At 48.7% G+C, this 17,336-nt stretch overlaps 7 protein-coding genes across 7 annotated transcripts; 3 read left to right on the top strand and 4 right to left on the bottom strand.

Moving 5' to 3' along the window:
* Positions 1-141: 141 nt before the first annotated feature.
* On the top strand, positions 142-555 carry N7474_001941 (uncharacterized protein; the record flags this gene model as incomplete). The annotated part of the gene is made up of 1 exon (XM_057193356.1): positions 142-555. The coding sequence occupies one exon, from the start codon at positions 142-144 to the stop codon at positions 553-555; it is 414 nt and encodes a 137-aa protein (XP_057058309.1).
* Positions 556-2,683: 2,128 nt separating this feature from the next.
* Positions 2,684-3,870, bottom strand: N7474_001940 (uncharacterized protein; the record flags this gene model as incomplete). The annotated part of the gene is made up of 3 exons (XM_057193355.1): positions 2,684-3,192; positions 3,263-3,751; positions 3,813-3,870. The coding sequence occupies 3 exons, from the start codon at positions 3,868-3,870 to the stop codon at positions 2,684-2,686; spliced, it is 1,056 nt and encodes a 351-aa protein (XP_057058308.1).
* A 761-nt stretch (positions 3,871-4,631) lies between these two features.
* Positions 4,632-5,489, top strand: N7474_001939 (alpha/beta fold hydrolase; the record flags this gene model as incomplete). Its single annotated transcript, XM_057193354.1, has 1 exon — positions 4,632-5,489. The coding sequence occupies one exon, from the start codon at positions 4,632-4,634 to the stop codon at positions 5,487-5,489; it is 858 nt and encodes a 285-aa protein (XP_057058307.1).
* Positions 5,490-7,782: 2,293 nt separating this feature from the next.
* Positions 7,783-8,352, bottom strand: N7474_001938 (thioredoxin family protein; the record flags this gene model as incomplete). The annotated part of the gene is made up of 3 exons (XM_057193353.1): positions 7,783-8,113; positions 8,182-8,260; positions 8,310-8,352. The coding sequence occupies 3 exons, from the start codon at positions 8,350-8,352 to the stop codon at positions 7,783-7,785; spliced, it is 453 nt and encodes a 150-aa protein (XP_057058306.1).
* A 241-nt stretch (positions 8,353-8,593) lies between these two features.
* N7474_001937 (uncharacterized protein) lies at positions 8,594-9,270 on the bottom strand (the record flags this gene model as incomplete). The annotated part of the gene is made up of 2 exons (XM_057193352.1): positions 8,594-9,050; positions 9,122-9,270. 2 exons carry the CDS (start codon positions 9,268-9,270, stop codon positions 8,594-8,596), a joined length of 606 nt encoding a protein of 201 aa, XP_057058305.1.
* Positions 9,271-10,409: 1,139 nt separating this feature from the next.
* N7474_001936 (uncharacterized protein) lies at positions 10,410-11,879 on the top strand (the record flags this gene model as incomplete). The annotated part of the gene is made up of 1 exon (XM_057193351.1): positions 10,410-11,879. One exon carries the CDS (start codon positions 10,410-10,412, stop codon positions 11,877-11,879), a length of 1,470 nt encoding a protein of 489 aa, XP_057058304.1.
* A 1,436-nt stretch (positions 11,880-13,315) lies between these two features.
* Positions 13,316-17,287, bottom strand: N7474_001935 (GRAM and VASt domain-containing protein; the record flags this gene model as incomplete). Its single annotated transcript, XM_057193350.1, has 3 exons — positions 13,316-14,040; positions 14,093-16,785; positions 16,845-17,287. The coding sequence occupies 3 exons, from the start codon at positions 17,285-17,287 to the stop codon at positions 13,316-13,318; spliced, it is 3,861 nt and encodes a 1,286-aa protein (XP_057058303.1).
* Positions 17,288-17,336: the final 49 nt, after the last annotated feature.

Below are 17,336 nucleotides of genomic sequence, written 5' to 3'. Positions count from 1 at the left end.
ACCTACGGCCCTCTATCATCCTATTTAAGACACTTTCGCATCGCAGTAGGGAGTATAATCGACCTCACATATTAGGGGTCTTTACTTTGCCATCATAATCAAATACAACAACACAATTACTCTTTTATTGACCGATTTACGATGGCAAAATGGAAGCATCTTATTGATAACATCCCTGCGGATTTTCCTGAAGACAAGCCTGTCTTTATGCTCAACCTTCTCCAATTCTACGACAAAGCGCAGTATCCCGAAGAAAGCAAACACTCTCCCTGCAGCGGCCAGGAAGCCTGGGTTGTGAGATACATCACAGACTTCCGCAGACTAGCAACCGACGCTGGTGGCTTCGAGCTGGTCTACCTTGGTTTACCGGCATCGAAAATTGTTGGAGAAGACAGTGAAAACTGGAACGCGGTCGTGTTGGTCAAGTATCCGAGTATTCAGACCTTCCGTAGGACCCTTGGCAGTGATGATTATGCAGCAACCGCAGCTGAGCATCGCGATGCTGCGCTACGGGATTGGAAGTTGATTGCCACTACCCAAGTTATTATACAGTAATAGGACGGGTGGTCGTGTCGGGTCCTCTTTCTATTGCCGCCTGCTTACGCTGAGTTAGTTTTATTTGCGGAGGCATTTTTTAGGCCTCTTTCTATTTGCTAGATCTTCCCCTCCGCCGCTCCCTACACAAACAGATTGTGACAGAGCAATGCAGATAAGGAACTGCATGTCGTGCCACGTACAACAACGTGGAGTCCTGTCTCTACCGAATTATATAGTGGTCTTCGTTTGATGTACTTTCCTTAGTCTTTGCCACTTCGGATTTTCAACCTCCGAGTCTCGTGATGCAAGAGGTATTTCAACCCCTCTCTCTGACTTCTGTCTTTGTTTCTTCAAATTTAACATCAATACCAATTTCGTCGTATCTCAGTGTCCCTTGTTAATACCATTGCTGGGATTGGTCGGTTTATATGTGGCCGCAATCCGTGATCATGTAGACTTAATCTGCTAGGTTGATCCTTAACCTTCTTGCTATGTAGATTGTTTAATACCCTACGTTCCTCCCGCTCCCTCTGTCTAATTATTTTGTGCTTTGTCCACTTTTGCGTCCTACGTGCTAGCTTCCGTGACACTCTCTCATAGGAGATTAAATAGATGGCTCTAGCTAATTCTGGGGCCTCCTCAACGACATGCAAGAAGCGCGGAAGTGTACTCCATAGTACCGTATCTTCCTAGGCCGAGAAGCGACGATGATTTCCTTCTATTCCTACCGGGTATAGCCCACTAGAAAGGTTTTGTGAAGCCTAAGGGGTCGGTCCTCGTAACTCTATCTTGCCGTGACGATACTACTCTCTGCTGGTATTTCTACTCTACACTTGTAGTGCACTTCTAGTGCAATGGATGTTTGATATGTTTGTAGACTGGCTATGTCGAATCTACTCATCCTAAAACCGCCGGAGGTGGTGCGTACGCGGGTCTTGCGGTTCTATTCCTCCAATGCATAGAGTATATCTTGAGGTTGCACTCTGCCAACGAGCTCAGATCTGATTAGATCGCCATGCTCGTGCTAAGGGAGAACAGCGAGGTCGGTTACCCGTTGTGGACAAGTACCTCCCGAATTTTCCGTTCTTCCTTCACAAGACAGCTATAACGGCCACATTCAAGCAGAAGCGTTGGGATGGAAAAACGACCTGACACTGAAGAGGTACTGTCCTTATTCTCTGTACTCTGTATAAATTGTTACGTGGATGTCGAGACTGGCTATCAGGTAGCCTAGAAGCATTCCGGGCATATGAACCTGGGGACCTATATCCATCGCATTTCGCCTACTCCTCTGTTAATGGTTGTCATGGACAATGACGTCGTCATACCTACTGACCTTGCCCTGGATGCCTTCGCTCGGGCAAAAGAGCTGAAGCGACTACATATACTACTAGGTGGACATTTTGATCCGTACGACGGGCCCCTTTCCGAGGAAATTGTGCCGGCCCAGGCCAAGTTCCTGCAAGGTCACCTTTTAGAGTAGGGGCAGTAAGCAGAGGGCATGCTTTAGCCTGTCCGTTGCCCTTCCAACACTATTTGACTAGTTAAGGAGTGTCAATTTTAGCCCTTGGTGGATCCAATTTATTTTAATGTTGACCTTATAATATACCGCTATAACCCCCTTCCATCGAAGCCTAATTAACTTATTGGTTAAGTAGTTAAAGTAATTTCGAAGCAAGCCGTTAAGTTCTGTATTTCATATAAGAGGGCACTTATTAATGCTCCAGTATATCAACCAAAAGGCCTTTAGTGGCTAAAACTAAGTCTAAAGCATGTTACAAGTTTGACGCATAGCTGGGAGAGCACTGGTCTTTTAGCACAGGAGAAACACCCAGAAGCAGAGTCAACAGTGTTTATGGATGCTAATACTGGGTACTAAGAGAGATAGCAAAACCTGGAGGTAGAGGAGACCTCAGAGACACAACGGGTGTGCCATCAAAGGGCCTGCCAGGATAGGTCCTCTAAGCGCATCAATCACAGCCATTGGCTCGAACCCTGAGACCATAATTAGATTACATACTTCAATAAGTCTGACGGAAATTGGCTTTAATTACGCTATTGCATTAGCATACATCTTGATATACTTGGAGAAGTACACGGAAGGCGTGAGAATGAATATTTAGACGACGTGCTGCCAGCTTTCACATTAAGCCGACGCAGAGGCTTGTTGTTGTTGCATCAATGCTGCCGCTCTCTTCAAGTCTTCAACTCCCTTTAGCACACTCTTGGGCTGCCCGTCATAGTGGACCTTTGCCATCCATTCGCCCAAAGACTTGATTCGGCCAGGATGAATTCTATCCAGAAGTGGCATATCTCTGCGTTCGGCGCGACCCTCGCCCCAGTACCTCCACCAAGCCGAGAAATTTTCGCGCCATGTCATAGTCGATTCGTCCCTGACGGCGTTTGGTCCGGCGGCAAAATTCGCCGGAGCGTTTGGAAAAGGCTCAACAGAAGGTAGGTACTCCTCAAGAGGTACATACTTGTGTACGCCTTTCTTTCCCGTCACCTCTGTGAAGACCGCCGCTATATCCACGAAACTAACTTCATCTGTTGCGACTTTGAGGTTCATTCCCGCAGACTCCTGAAGATTGTCAAACAACCAAAGAGAATAATGTCCAATATCCTCTAGGGCTATCATCGGTATTTTGCCGGATTCTGTGCCAGAAAAATTTATTAGTCACCTATCGAGCCCAGTTAACATATTAGGAGAGCTAAAGAGACATACTTGCTGGATTGGCCCAGACAAATGACCCATCAGGTCGCTGGGTAGGCACAAACATGCCATCCCAAAGCATATTCATATAAGGACCAGTAGTAAGCACTGAGCTTTTCATCCCTTCCTGTCCTTGAGCTAAAATATACTCTGCCACTCTACCCTTGGCATCATTGTGTCCCCAGTGGTATTTCTCATCCCAGTTAGCATGCTTAAGAGCGAAGTCCGCACAGGCATAGACGTAATGCTGCACCCCTTGATGCCTTGCAATTTCATAAGCTCGACAGCCATAGAATAGTTCGTTTTTCTCCCCAAGGGTAAAGCCATCGGTGTTGACCCACGCCCCGTAAACGCCATGAAATGCTCTATGTAAATCTTCCTGGTTATCCTGTTCGCCTTCAACCAGGGTCACGTTAGGAAGTCTTGCAATTTCTTGCGCACGAGCGGATTGTGCATCTCGAGTCAGGACTCGGACGGCAAAATGTTTGCTCGAGGAGAGAGCTATGTGATAAGTTAGGTATTTGGGAAGACCAGCAGGAAGGGAAGCTGAGTTAACACGCACATTTAACGACCGGCAGGCCTTGGGCGCCAGTACCGCCGATAACTAGAACTGCTCGCATCTTTCGGGGTCTTGTGTGGATAACTTCTGGCCTATTCTGGGTGATGGATAGGTCGTAATTGCAAGAATGTATAGTTACTCGAAAACCTGGAAAAGTAAGCACTTTATATTCCGTTGATTTTCAGCCCATTATTACTAACTGGTTAACGAGGATGGACCGCGGTATTACCAGAGGCGAAAGGAATGCCGTGTCTACAGCCGCGAAATAAAGTTTTGTCGGCTTGATTATTTTTGATCCCGCCCAACTAAATTAGTTCGATGCGTCATTTCGATATCCGCATGACCCTTGAGGTTAAATGATGTAAGCACTCGGCTTTCTTCCATGGGAATTCTTCTTCTCTGACACTTAACTAACTAGTTAATATAAGCAATTAACTAAGTTAGCTATCCGTGCCCGACCGTGGCCCCACACCAAAATGGTTTAATAATCAAGCTGACAATACGGAGAGTTACGAAGTTAATTAACTATGACGTTGACTTGGAAAGACCGACGGATGAGTTAGTAATCCTACCCGCGTTAACGTAACTAAACTTTTCACTAACTTTGATTACCATCTAGATTCTCATGTCTTCCGGAAAGAATATTCTTCAACCAAGGCCTAAGCTTGGTGGAACACGCCATTTTCCAACCCGGAGAAAGTGGTTAATATTGGTCTCCCACTTGAGCATAAACACTGAGGTGAACCCTTCCTACTGGGCAGGTAGAGGACACATCGTTATCCTCTTTTTACTGTTCTTGTCAAATCGTTCTATCTTTTGACCATGAATAGCCTTGACGCTGGCGCTCAACTCTATGAAGGATTTGTGAAAAATAACGGTGTCCGAATCCATTTTCGCGCAGTTGGCAATGGACCTCTACTGCTTCTCCTCCACGGCTTTCCCGACAATGGAGAAACGTTTAAGGCGCAGGTGGCGGAATTTTCAAAGAAATATACAGTCGTATGCCCAACCTTGCGCGGATTTCCCCCTAGTGATGTGCCAGATGACGTGGACGCATACGACTTGTCGAACGTCGTGGGTGATATGAGCACGATCCTCGCCCATTTCAAGGCTGAAAAGGCCATTATTGGAGGTCATGATTTTGGCGGAGCAGCAATCCAGATGCTGGCACTAATGGGACCGGAGCGTGTTGCGGGACTGATCCTCATCAACACACCTATTTTGCCAAGGTTCTATGATCTGGTGAATTTTAATGAAGGACAGCAGAGAATGTCCGAGTACACAATAAAGTTCATGCAGTACCAACCTGGCGATGAAAAGAATGAGGGAGATGTTGTGAAGTTTATAAGGGATCCTGCACGTCGGCAAGCAGTATGGGAGTACATGCACTCTTCTCCGATGCATGGCATGTTCGCCTACTACAAAAAGAACTATCCCGGTCCTCCTTATGGTCAGAAGGTCGATACTTCGTACATGCGTTTCCAAGTTCCGACACTCATAATCTGGGGCGTCGAAGACGAATACTTCTCCCCCAGGTTCCTTGACCAACTCCTCCAGCATTTCCTTGCACCTATCCGACTCGTCACGTTCCCAGCAACGGGGCACTGGCCATTTCAAGAGCAGGCGGAAAAGGTCAACCGGGAGATCTGGTCTTGGCTTGAAGAGTTGAAGCATGGCTGAAAGGTTAAATTATCTCCACGGTGCTGTAAATGGCGACGCGTTGACAGGCTATTTCCGGCTACACGTTCGCTTTTCCTGGTTGAAAATAAGCGCAAATGGACACCGACTTACGCTTGTTTTCCGCTGGTGAGGGCCTGACATTTGGAGGCGGGTATAGGCGGTTATTATCTTTTATAATTGGGTAGAAATTTAAAGTCGAGTCCGTCGTTTTCAACAATCAACTTACCTAAAAACTACACAAACAGACTTCACGAGGCCTATTGAACAGCAGGTGACCACTAGTCCTTAATCTTCATCTCAATTCAATTACGGCCAGGTAATTTGTATTTGTTGATGGGGCTTTTAAACGCATTGAATGGCCCGGGCTTCATTTGACTTTAAGCCGTGCAGGACATGTATCGTGTCCACCCAAACCAGAAAAGCGATACCGGCAGCAATAACATCCAGCATTAGGAGGGCCCTCGCTCTCAAAGGCTGGTCCAAGAAGACAGCTCGGCAAAGGGCCAGAGAGCAAAACGCGGATTTGCGAGAGTTCTATCTTCATAATTTGTCCGAATTTCAATTATGTCACCTTGTTTACATTGACGAATCTGGATATGATAAAAGGATCGGGTTCAGACGGACAGGTTGGTCACTACTTGGCGTGTCCCCTGTCTAGGTGTCTCAGTTCCACCGCGACGAGCGGTATCAGATATTGCCTGCATATGCCCAAGATGGAATTGTTCTCTCGCGCGTCTTCCGCGGCTCTACGGATGCCGCTTGGATCGAAGACTTTATCGATTAGCTTCTTCAGCACTGTGGAAGATGGCCGAAGCCGAAATCCGTACTGGTCATGGACAATGCGTCGTTTTACCATACCGAGCGGATTGGGCAGATGTGTGAGGATGCAGGTGTAAAGCTGCTTTATCTGTCACCTTACTCACCGGACCTGAACCCCATTGAAGAAATTTTCGCCGAACTCAAGGTCTTCATTAAACGTAACTGGAACTACTGTGAAGAAGACCCCAACAGAGGATTTGGTCCTTTTCTCGAATGGTGTATTTATAACGTTGGTGCAAAAGAGGAGAGTGCTAGAGGACATTTTCGACACGTTGGGGTAGCCATAGAAGAGCAGTAGTACCTTTTATTAGCAGTTCAGTTGAACATCAAAGACAAACTTCTCTCGCTCAGATATCTTCATCTGACGGAATCGACTATACATACAGGATCGAGCGAAGTATGTGGAGCTGGAAGGTTAGCCTAGTCCCTTACAGCAGAAGCAGGAAAACGGGGACGATCAACCATCACCACCATGGTAGGAGATTGTGATGGGCCGACCCGCCACCCACAGCCAGCCAACTTTTCCGCAGGTCGAGCACTTTCTGCTTTCGTCACTCCTCTATCTTGCATGGTGGCTGTGTGCAGATGCCAAGGAGCCGAACGTTTCAAGGGAGTTAATGCAGTCCAATGATAACGAGCCAAGGTTCAGCTGAGAGGGTCGCGCGACCCAGGGTGATTTCTCACCCTGTTTATTGCGCACTCACCCTTCTCACCCCCGGTCGCGCGACGCTCACCGCTCACCCACTTCTCACCCTAAACTCACCCGGACGGCACCCACCCGACTACTGGCCGTAGACAAGCCACACGCCGGTCAGTTAGTAGTTGGGTGGGTGACCACCAGCGAATCCTGACTGTTGCATGTATAATTTTCTTTTTCTTCCCCCTTTTTTTCAACTGCTATCTATAATGTGTGTTTGTTCTCTTATTTTTGTTCTCAATATAACCATAGTCAGCGATTATCTAGTATAGGACCGACAATCGGCCATGCAAACCGGCTCGACACAGTATCAGTCCGGAGGAGCCAGAACATCGGGCCGACTTGTATTACCGCAATCCTTCACTCGATATGCATGATGTCTCTGTAGATTGGTCGGAATATATTGAAATATCTGGTCGTTTATCCCAAAAAACCTCGCTCTATGTCGTGGCTAATGATGTCGAAGATGCCCAGTTAAGTATCTGTGTTCTAATGGAAAGATTCTCGGGCTGATTGTTTTTAAAAAAAAAAAAAAAAAAAAAAAAAAGAAAACAATTTTCAACAAGTCACTTTATCGTGTGTTTGGGATCTTCCTGTTTAGAAAAATGTGACGCTGGTACTGAGACATCCTGTGGGCAATATAAATTGCAGTGCAGGGTAGCCACGGCAGATGCCACCTGCGTCGCGCGGAATGTAGGGCTCGTGCAACATAGAAACAACAACATCAGGTCCTTTGCATTGCTACCTAATTAGGCAAACTTAGCTGATCATTGGCCACTAAACTGCCTTCCCTTCGCTGGGGATATCCAAGGAACGTTTACGCTCCAGATCGATAATTGCTTTCTCCATAGCCTTGAGATCAGCACCACGAACCCGCTGGATTTCCTTTCCATCCATCATGAATACAAAGGTCGGCATCGCAGTCACAACCATTTGCTGAGCCACCGAGCGCACTTTATCGACATCGACTTGAATAAAACGGACATTCGCGTACTTTTCGCTCAATTCGCCGACTTTGGGTGCCGCGGCTTTGCAAGGGCCGCACCAGGTAGCAAAGAAGTCGACAACGACGGGGCCGGAGGAGGTGAGGGCTTTGAAGACAGCCTCGCTGTTATTTGCATAGACGTGAGATTTCAAAGATCAAATCTAAGGATCGGATCTGTGGTGCTCTCTTACTTGTCAACGTTGGTCACCTTCCCGTGGGGTTCCGTGCTCGTGGAGGAACCTGAGTTCCGCGACATGTAGATGCGGAATGCTTGCGATAGTGTCAGCTCATGCGTTCGATCACTTGGTCCTATTCTTACCGATATAGAGAAGTGTGAGGATCACAATGTTCTTGAACTCCATGGTGGGCGAGTTTGTGTTATGTGAAGTTGCCAGTTCGGCCGCGGGTTTGATTCGGTTCGCGGTCATGTGACTTCCATCTATACAAGTCCAGCAGTAAACAATCGACTGAACACTCTAGATAAATTTAATCCAGTCTGCTCATATATGGGTGATCTAGATATTTAATCAAACCCATTGCTCAGTGCTGGGGATGAGATCGTATGACCAAAGGTATATATTGCTTCGGAACAATCCTGCTCATTTATTTTAACCAATTCCATGCCTCATCCATCAGCTGTGCAATCAGTTCGGGACGGTCCGATCCCGGCAAGTCCTGATTGATCTGGAACCCTTTACGGGCCAGTAGCCAACCAATACAGTTATAGCTTGGACGATAACCCGTCAAGTCAAAATTGGCCGGAGGCGACGACATGGGAACAGCCGGCGTAATGGTATCCCGGTCATAGATAGCATGCAGAGTTAACAATTTCCATTCTCCATTGACCTTCTGAAGGCGCGAGATGAATCGTGCATAAGATGCGCAGTCATAATCGTGACCTTCGAGATTGAACCGGGCGTTGATGCTGCCGGTAGATTCGGTCACGGCCTTATCACCATTCACATGGACAACCACTGGGCAGATAGTGTGCGTGGCATTGGTGCCGCCGCCGGCCATCTTTTGGGACCCAGCAACGAATCCGTCTGCATCTCCTTCGAACCTGGAAACGTGGGAGTATATATTAGACAGCGTGGACTGTGGAATCAAGCTAATGTAGGCGGGGTGTCATACCAAGTGATCTTGATTGCTGTCTTTGAGACATCTGGGTGGTAGGAATCCCGCAGGTTTTCCCACTGCGCCGTGTCTCGGTAATATCTCTCCCGAACAAGGAGTGACTTGATTTGTTGTTCCGTCAACTGTTTCTCCAGTTCCTTCTCCATGCTTGCAAGAATTGAGATTAGAAAACGCTCTCAAGTTGGGGCAAAAGACGAGTCTTGGAGGATAAAGGAGCCCTAAATATTTCCCCGCTTGACTGTGTGGGACCTACATGCTTGTGCGGGACCACTCGGTACATATACTCTTCCGCTACCATATAAGATGCACGTAGAAGTGGTATGCTATGCATGTAGTCTAGATAGTACTTCAAACAAATTGGTCTCAAGTTGCGAGTAACATCACTCGATCGATCATGAAGTGTCTCTGGTCATGACAATTGGAAGCGCCCCACATGGCGCGGTAAGAGTACATACTGCGTTGGTTACAAATACATATTGGTGTGAGGTCTAACGCGCTGATTGAAAAATTAAGTCAGCATTGACTAAGTAGTAGTGCATAGCAGAGGCCAAGGTGTACGTGGCATTCATTCCGGGATAAAGCGGGGACAGCAACGACAAACCACGAGATAACTCTTTATTGAGTATCGGGCAATGCGTGCGATAAAAGGTCTGATTTCGTCGAATAATAAAGCAACCGGGGATTGTCTGTTAAAGCCAATACAGCGGTAATTTTGAGGACCCCTTGGAATAAGTATCCAAATATTAAAGTTTCATGGCACCAGCCTTAATCGCTGACTCATGTTCTGATCTCGTATGTTTTTAGGAATAGTTCTTGCAATTGTCTTGCAAGAACAGTGGACAATGCTATATTATGCGTCAATTCTCTATATCAACCAATTTCTCAAGTCGGGCATTGCAAGGCTCCGGCATGTTTTGCGATTCAGGTAGGTATGCACGGCGTGGGTTCTGGTATGTGGAGTGCGTGGTCCTTGAACGGCCGTGCAAGATCTCCAACGAGCAGCATATAAACTGGAGCATCGGTCAAGGGATAACTGCCAAGCCCAAAGATCAACTCACGAATTCTTATTTTCTCTGGGCATTCCCAGAGCCACTCTACAATGCGTTGCGAAGCTTCTACTTGCAAAGATGACTTGGTACCTCAATTTCCTCCTCTAGTTCGTGTTGCAGCAAGGCAGGAAAGCCCCAAAGGCTCATCAGCATCCATGATACGATTTTCAATATGGATATCTTTTGCTGCGTGGATTGCGAATTTCGACAATGGCTATTCCGGTACCGTGTTAATAATGCCGGCTTTTCGAAAGGCATTTGGAACCTGCCACGAGATCCAAAATCCAGCGACCGGGTCTGTGATACAGGAGTGCTATATTACGGCAATACAACAGTCTCTGATTAGTTTGAGCTATCTCTTTCTATCACTTGGAGGCTGTCTCTCCGGCATAGCTGGCAGATATATGGGCCGTCGGTGGTCAATCCAGGTTGGAAGTGCGATGGCAATTGTTGGCGCTGGGAGTATGCTTGGGACAGCAGGTAGCTTCCGCAACTATATGGTTTGCAAGTGCATCAGTGCTGTAGGAATTGGACAGCTCTTATCTGCGAGTGTCACCTACGGTTCAGAGTGCATTGCTGCTCAGAGACGTGGTTTTGGGCTTGGGATCTACAACATTGGTTTGGCAATGGGTAATTTTGCTTCATTTGCAGTGTGCATTGGGTCTGCAAAGCTAGCGCCTGACAACAATTGGCAATGGAAAACGCCAATCATTTGCCAAATTCCTTTGGGAATCCTTCTTGGTGCTGGGATCTTGATGTTTCCCGAGTCGCCGCGCTGGCTCTTGAATAAGAATCGAGAAGACGAAGCACGAAAGTCGTTTGGCAAATTATATCAGAGGGATCCCTACTCGCCGGAGGTGACCGCACAAATTAACGATATCAAAAGCCACATTGAATCTGAGCGTGGTCCTGGCACTGCAATTGAATCCTGGCTGGCGATTTATCGACCAAACTATATTCGTCGTACAGCTGCTTCTGCGGTTATTATGATTGGATTAGGAATTACGGGAATTCAATTTGTGCAACCATACGCAACGATATTTCTCCGCGGGGTGGGAATAAGCAACCCATATCTGATCAACGTCATTATTGGGCTTTGCATTTTGGGTGGAGCCTGTTTTGGACCTTTTGTTATTGAATATGGCGGGAGGAGATTTGCGCTTCTGTTCGGGTACGCCACCATGGGTGTTTGCATGCTAGTACTCTCGTCAGTGAGTACAGCCTTGGGGATGGCTGATATGGTTGCCCGGATGGTGGTAGTTGTCTTTCTCTGCCTGTGGGCATTTATCTTTGGCGGAACTGTCGCTCCTGGTGCCTCGCTGGCTGCGGTGGAAATGCACAGCGTTTCTCTGCGCACCTATGGACAAGCAAACACGATGATGCTATTCGGGATATTCTCCTTTGCAGCCACCTTCTGGACACCTTATATGCTTGATCCAAAATACGGTAACATGGGCCCCAATGTTGGCTATTTTTATGCTGGAGTGACTATGGTCATAGTGGCCTTGGTCTACCTGCTCGTCCCAGAGACAGCTCGTCTTACCCTTGAACAGATTGACGACTGCTTCAATTCCGGAATCAAGGCATGGAAAACTTCAACTGCTCAAAATAAAACATTGAATCGCACTGGAGGAAAAGCCCCAGAGAGGATGGCCAAAAGAGTTGAGCAAAAGGCCGATGATGAGAAGGCTGCAGGTCTCAGGTGACCAAATTGCTTTTCTTTTTGTTTCTGAATATCTGTACAAATGTACGTATTTCTCAATATGCGAGTTATAGCAAATGCACGTAGCCCATTCCCAGTCCGGGACCACGCCATAGGAAAATTGGGGACCGATTAGGAATCCACATTCATTTTGTCCTTCGGCAACGTTGAATTTTCAGTGGTATTATCGACATTGGGCTTCAAATCGTACTATAGGGAATTGGCCGAACATCGGCCAATGCAGGCGCTATATAGTACCTTTTTGCGGGGAAGCCCGGCACCGCACACCTTCTGTGGTGGCGGCAGACCAGCCGAAGCCTTCAAAGACCCTTTTTTTGTGACCAGTATTAAAAAAGCCAAATTGAGAGGACTTTATTAGTTCCGTACTGTCTGTCGATACTTCGGCCAATGATAATCAAAACTAGTATTTTTTTGTAGCTTATAGCTTATTTCATCATGGCCAACTGCCTCTTGTCCATCAGTGGACTTGCATTGATGATCTATAGCCAGTCGGCCATGGTGCAGTTCGTCAGTTGCTTCTTGCTCACGGCTGGAGGTAATTCGAGTATCCATCCATTCTTACTTACCAGGAAAACAACATAAGAGGCCAGTGGCGCCGGGCTTTCTCCCGCGCCTCAATTGTTAGCTTCGGTGGTATTGGTGGAATTATGGGTGGACATATATTTCGTACCCAGGACGCACCACGCTATATTCGTGGCATTTGGGCAAGCATTGGTCTGATGCTGCTGGTAGTAGTACTTGTCGCTGCCCTCACTGTCTACTCCACGTACAAAATAAGCGGGCAGACAGAGGGGAGATTGTTCTAGAGGACCATGAAGGGTTCGGATATACCATCTAGAAATCCAAGAATCCATCAAAACTCATAGGGATTGCAAAAAAGGAACTATTTCACTTGAGACGATATTTTAAAAGGTAGACTGAATTACCAAAGAAATGAAAAACATCACAAGCAGGTTGGAATCGGACCCGCTCTGGTGAATATCTGTATAGACAAGACAGTTGGGACTTATATACAGGTAATGAGAAGCTCGCCCTCTCCGCGATCAGGGCAGGATCGAGTGGCGATCAAAATGACTGTGGGTGACTGAGTCAGGCTAAAAGCAGCGAAAACAATGTCAACAATTGGATGACAAGGATCTGCTTGAGTCCTGAAGTCGAAGAGTCCCATGTGACTTGAGTGTTTGTGGTGCAACAAGCCATCATCCGGAACATGAACAAATATGAAAAGAAACCTGGAAGAGGCAAGGAATGGGAGAGACAGTGTTAGTGATGCAAGCTGCACATGGTGAAAACGCTTAAATCGCTCTCAAAACCAAAAAAAAAAAGAAAACATAAACAATACAGAGAAAAGAAAAGAAATATCCAGTAGAGTGTACGGGGGAAAGCCTTGACATGGGCCAAAAGCGTTGAGTCGAGCCTTCACAATTCGGACCGGAACGCCTCCTCGTCAACGACCAATCGTTCCTTGTTCTTGCTTATCATCTCCTCAAGGACATCGAGCCGTTGGCGAGTGGTGCGAATTGCATGGTCCATCTCTCGATCGGAAACCCGCTCCTCGCGCAGTCGAGCATTTAGCTCGCGCTCATCTGCGCCGTTGAATCGGGAGGACCTGCGGCCAGAGGGTGACCCAGATGATCGATGGGTAACGACATTCGGGAAAACCATTCCGTCCATGCCCACGCGATCTTCCAGCCAAGTCCAGAGCTCGCTTTCTTCGCGTCGCCACATTTCCTCGTATGCAGCCAGGCGTTGAGGTAAATTGTGGCCTGGACAGCCAACATCATGCGAGAGCATAGATGACCCCGACGGGGACCGGAAAAACACCATATACAGCAGAATACCGATGACCAAGATTGCAATATTGCCACTCCATAGTGGCTTGAATAAGCTTGCGAAGGGCTCGAGGATTGAACGAACCGGCTCAAATAAGCCCCAAGATTGCGCCTGGGCCGCATTGGCATCCGCTGCTGCCTTCAATGATGCTGCCCCAGACGCTTCACGAGCCGCCCCATCGCCCTTCTTGCGCCGGCCCTTGGTTCGCCCAGTAGCTGCACGCCCGCGAGGAACAACACCCATCTTAAGGGCCTTGACCAGCTCGTTGCCAAATGTAGTCTGGCCATCGATTGCACCTTTCTCAATTGGACCTATAACTAATCAGTATCCAACGCCTGGATATTCCGTCGGAAATTGACTTACCCTTCAACCAACTTTTGCCCGTCCACTCGATCGTACAGGTCATGAGAAAGCGCATTTGGTTACCACCAGCCCAGGTGAAGAGATATTTAGTCTTGGTGGAAAAAACATTTCCACTAGGCACATCGGGGGTCTGAGTAGTCAACGTGACAAGGACAGCTTTTTCCAGATCCAAGAAGTCCAGATTTTCTGTACTGATACATTTCGTCTGCCTGGGCCCGATGGAGCCGGGGAGAGGCTTGATGTATGAGTACTTCCGGATCCGGCTTTCATTGGTAAGGCCCTTCAACCCTCCCTCGAATTGCAGCTCGCCGGACTTTTGGTTCTCGACCAGGAACTTGGTCATGAAACCTCCAGATGCGGGGCCGAAAACCAGGGAGTAGACCTTCCCAAGTGGTGCCGGAATAACTTCATCTTTGATAATCTTCTCGTACTGTCCATCGGACTCCGTATATTCGGTAGGTGGATGTGTAGGCGGACCGGGAAAATCATTCTCAGCATCCTTGGCCGGCGATGATTTGGTACCATTCTTGCCTTCGCCATTCGACCCAGCAGCAGGAGGCGATCCGTTCGCAGTCAGCAATAAGCCAGAAGTCTGGCGGCTCAATCTGCCTTTTGCTGGCAAAGATACTGAGCTACCATTCATGCTCGCGTCTCCAGCGCCAAAAAGGCTATCGGCGTTGTCGTCTTCTTCATCCTCGTCGTAGATGTCGTCTTCGTCCGACACCTCGGTCTCCGAGTCACTGTCCCCATCTCCAACCTTCTCTGTCTTGTCACCGGTGCCCGCAACGCGGGTTCCGTTTACAGAGCTTTTGAGAGAAGGATGGTTGATTTTCCAAATATTGACCATTAGATCATAAGTGGACTCACGGCTAAGTAAACTGCGGAAGGTATGTCGCGCGTGTAGGGTCTGGATGGCAATTGCATTCGGGAAAACCATTGCGGTGTTTTCTTTTTCCACCGCCACAACTTCATCAAAACTGATCACAAGAGTGGTAACCCAGCCGAGAATGTTGCTAGAGAAACAGATGTGGCCTTCGGAGACATAGATGCGACCAGCCAGGATGATTTCTCGCTGCAATGCACAGCTGTAATCCTCGATCAAGTAATCATCCTCCGGAACACTTCGGAAAAGCTGGTGGAAGTCTCTATTGCGCTTTTTGCTCGCGACAGCAAAGCCGGTCAGGCGAGGAACACTGGAGTTGGCGCCAGATACACCCAATGCAAGTGTACTGGCACCAGCGGCAGCGGCAGCGATCGTCGACCCTGTCGCCCCAGAAGAGCCCCGATGCCTCCGAGCCTGCCGGCTGCGGACACTACCGGTGCGTTTGATACCGCCAAGGTCGCCGTCGATGATACTGCCTGTCGGAGGGGTATGATCACCAGTAATCGTGCCGTCTCCTGGAAAAGAGACTGTAGATTGAAGATCAAGAGCGTCTTCAATTGTCGGACCGGTAAACGCGGGCTCTGAAGGCTTCTCGTAGGCCATGTGAACCGCGCGTGCTGCACGCTTGTCTTCGAGTTTGGCAGCCTCCGCGTCCCGCTGATACACTGCAGTATTTCTCCGCTTCTCAATAGGCGAGTCGGGCTTGGTAATCACAACCCCGTCAGTGGTAGAGATCACCTCGCCGGGCGGTGCATCAATATCCAAATGGCTGAAACTTAGATCACCGGCCCCAAGGGTCTCCACAGTCGTTGATTTCCCCTCCTCGCTCTTGCTGGAGGTTTTATCGGCCTCATCACTAGCAGAGTCGACAAACGGGTTATTCGCAGAAGCATTGGCGGTTTGAGAGACGGCCCGATTCTTTTGTTGGGTGCTGAGGGTGTTGCTTAATGAAGATGCTGCGTTCTGGGCAACGGAGAACACAGACGAAAAGAAGCCACTCTGTTGATGTGCAAGGGGCTTTGCCTCCTCGAGAGGACTCAATGACGTCGAAGTAGACAGTTTACTTGGGGCATGAGCTGCAGACGCAGATCTCACTCGTCGATGTGAGATCATGTTCCCAGAGGGGCTCACAGTAATTCCAGCCGAGGAAAAGGAGTTTCTGGGTTTGATTGATTCGGGGGATTCTGACACATTGGGCATCGTTGGGGAACCGAGCAGGCGATTCTCGGTAGGCGTTGGTGGGGTCACTGTTGTTTCCGGTGCTGGAAGACTTGGCTGGCGTGGAGTAGTCGGCAACGGGCTTTTGCTAGGGGCCTTTCCAGGAGACGGAGGCTTTTCTTCTGCGACTGGTTTTTCCTCCGTGATATCGGTCCGGATGGGCGCCGGTATAGGCGGGACAGGTTCTGGGCTCGGTTGAGCTCGTTTTGACGACAGGCTGCTTCGCCGACTGCTGAACAGACTCCGCCCACTTCGGGCGCCCCCTGACTTGGATGATGCACGTTCTGAGTCCTCATTGGCACTTTTCTTGTCTTGTGTTGCCGATATAGCTTCTTTGAAACGTTTCGTTGTTGAAGCACGCCTCTTCCCATTAGAATCTGTCGGAACCTCCAAGGTTGCTTGTGTCGCAGATCTAGGGAGACTCTCGCCTGTATTTGACTCCGAGCCAGTTCCACTCGGGCCGCTCACTACAGAGTCCACATCGGCGTGAGCTCGATCGGTGTCAGTAGGGTCGACAGAGGCGGTCTTGATGAGCGGAGAAGAGAGGGTGTAGAAGCCAGTATGCGAGTTGTGAGAGGTAAGAGGGGGAGTCCTAGGCAAGTTGGCAGAGCCAGTCAGAAGGAGACTTGGGATATCAAAGGAACGACTCACTTGTCAGGTTCGGAATCATCTGTCAGTAGATTGACCACATCACCTTCAGGCGGTACCGAATCGACCGTTACGGATGATGAGGAAGTAGCCGAGGTGCTACCTCGAGACTCATTCGACCGACTTGCCTGTAGGGCTCGTTCCACCACTCCGCTCGGCACTGGTGGCAGGTCCTCCAATGGTTTTTGACTGTTCTTCCTCTCCTTGCGCCTCCGCCGTGCGTTCAACAATTTGGAGAAACTGCTGGAGCCAGCCTTTACGGAATCTCCTGCCTCTCCATCCTGGGTTTTCGGTCTTTCGATGCTGGAACCGACTGATGACTGCCCGTTGCTCCGGCCGGAGCTCAGAATCGCCTCCGTGTCCGCCGAAACCGTCCACGAGCGACGGGCCCTGCTGGTGCTCCTGACGCTGGAGGATGGGGAGCCCTGGGAGGTGGAATCCTCCATGGTTCCGATCGGAAGGACACAGGGGTGTGGGGGGAGCAATGCTCTGGTT

The sequence above is a fragment of the Penicillium riverlandense genome (genome assembly GCF_028828495.1).
Source record: "Penicillium riverlandense strain IBT 135883 chromosome Unknown utg000001l_segment0_segment0, whole genome shotgun sequence".
Taxonomy (NCBI): domain Eukaryota; kingdom Fungi; phylum Ascomycota; class Eurotiomycetes; order Eurotiales; family Aspergillaceae; genus Penicillium; species Penicillium riverlandense.
This window is presented reverse-complemented; position numbering and strand designations above follow the sequence as displayed.